Source organism: Sinocyclocheilus anshuiensis, unplaced genomic scaffold, assembly GCF_001515605.1.
Source record: "Sinocyclocheilus anshuiensis isolate Anshui unplaced genomic scaffold, SAMN03320099.WGS_v1.1 scaffold985, whole genome shotgun sequence".
Lineage (NCBI taxonomy): Eukaryota > Metazoa > Chordata > Actinopteri > Cypriniformes > Cyprinidae > Sinocyclocheilus > Sinocyclocheilus anshuiensis.
Window position 1 is genome coordinate 519936 of NW_015557117.1, and position 877 is coordinate 520812.

General features: G+C 35.3%; 1 protein-coding gene across 1 annotated transcript in view; it reads left to right on the top strand.

Moving 5' to 3' along the window:
* Nucleotides 1–681: 681 nt before the first annotated feature.
* The window catches only part of LOC107677771 (retinoic acid receptor RXR-gamma-A), a 21704-nt gene continuing 21508 nt past the window's right edge, over nucleotides 682–877 (top strand). Inside the window, exon 1 of the mRNA XM_016472791.1 lies at nucleotides 682–797. Within this exon, the coding sequence (XP_016328277.1) occupies nucleotides 767–797 (31 nt within the window). The 5' untranslated portion in view covers nucleotides 682–766. The remainder of the gene's footprint in view (nucleotides 798–877) is intronic.

Sequence of the window (877 nt, forward strand, 5' to 3'; positions counted from 1 at the left end):
TACAACTTTGAAAAATCATTTTTAATAGTGTATAAGACAATAAATAAAAATGAGGAATATTAGGAAAAAGCTTGAATAGGCTTTTAACATGTTTTAAATCACATTAATACAAAAAAAACAACAAAAGAATTTTTAAAATAAAAAAAAAAGTCTTAAAAATAAAGGTGCTTCAAAAGGTTCTTCAAGCGATGCCATAGAAGAACCATTTTTGGTTCCACAAAGAACCATTCAGTCAAAGGTTCTTTAAAGAACCATCTCTTTCTTACCTTTTTATAATCTGAAGAACCTTCTTTCGCCACAAAGAACCTTTTGTGAAACAGAAAGGTTCTTCAGATGTTAAAGGTTCTTTATGGAACCATTTAGACAAAAAGGTTCTTTTATGGCATCGTGAAGCACCTTTATTTTTAAGAGTGTAGTATGAACATGATGCATTCAACTGGCTAGATAGCAACTGTATGTTGCATATTACCAAAATTGTATAATAGTTGGTATGACAGTTTACAAAAAAAATTGTATTTCAGTATTTTTATATTCTGTGAATCATAAGGGGCGAAAAATGATTATTATTAATTTTGCAAATTGTACAGCTTCAGTAGGATGTCACTGGGAGAGGTCTGACCCTCGCCACCCCCTCGGTGGGGCCCCAAGTGTGCGCAGCGAATCCTCAGTCAGATCGCGGACAGCAGCAGGGAGATGCTGCCGTCCAGAACGGCAACCCAATAGACTTTACGAAAAAATTGGACAGTTCTTTCCCATTCGTCCAAACATGGATAATAACGACACATATCTGCATCTTAGTAAGTGCTTCGTAATTTTACGTTTTTCTTTTTATTCCCGGAAGTCGTGCTGTTTTCTTTCCATGCCTCTGCGTATGAGT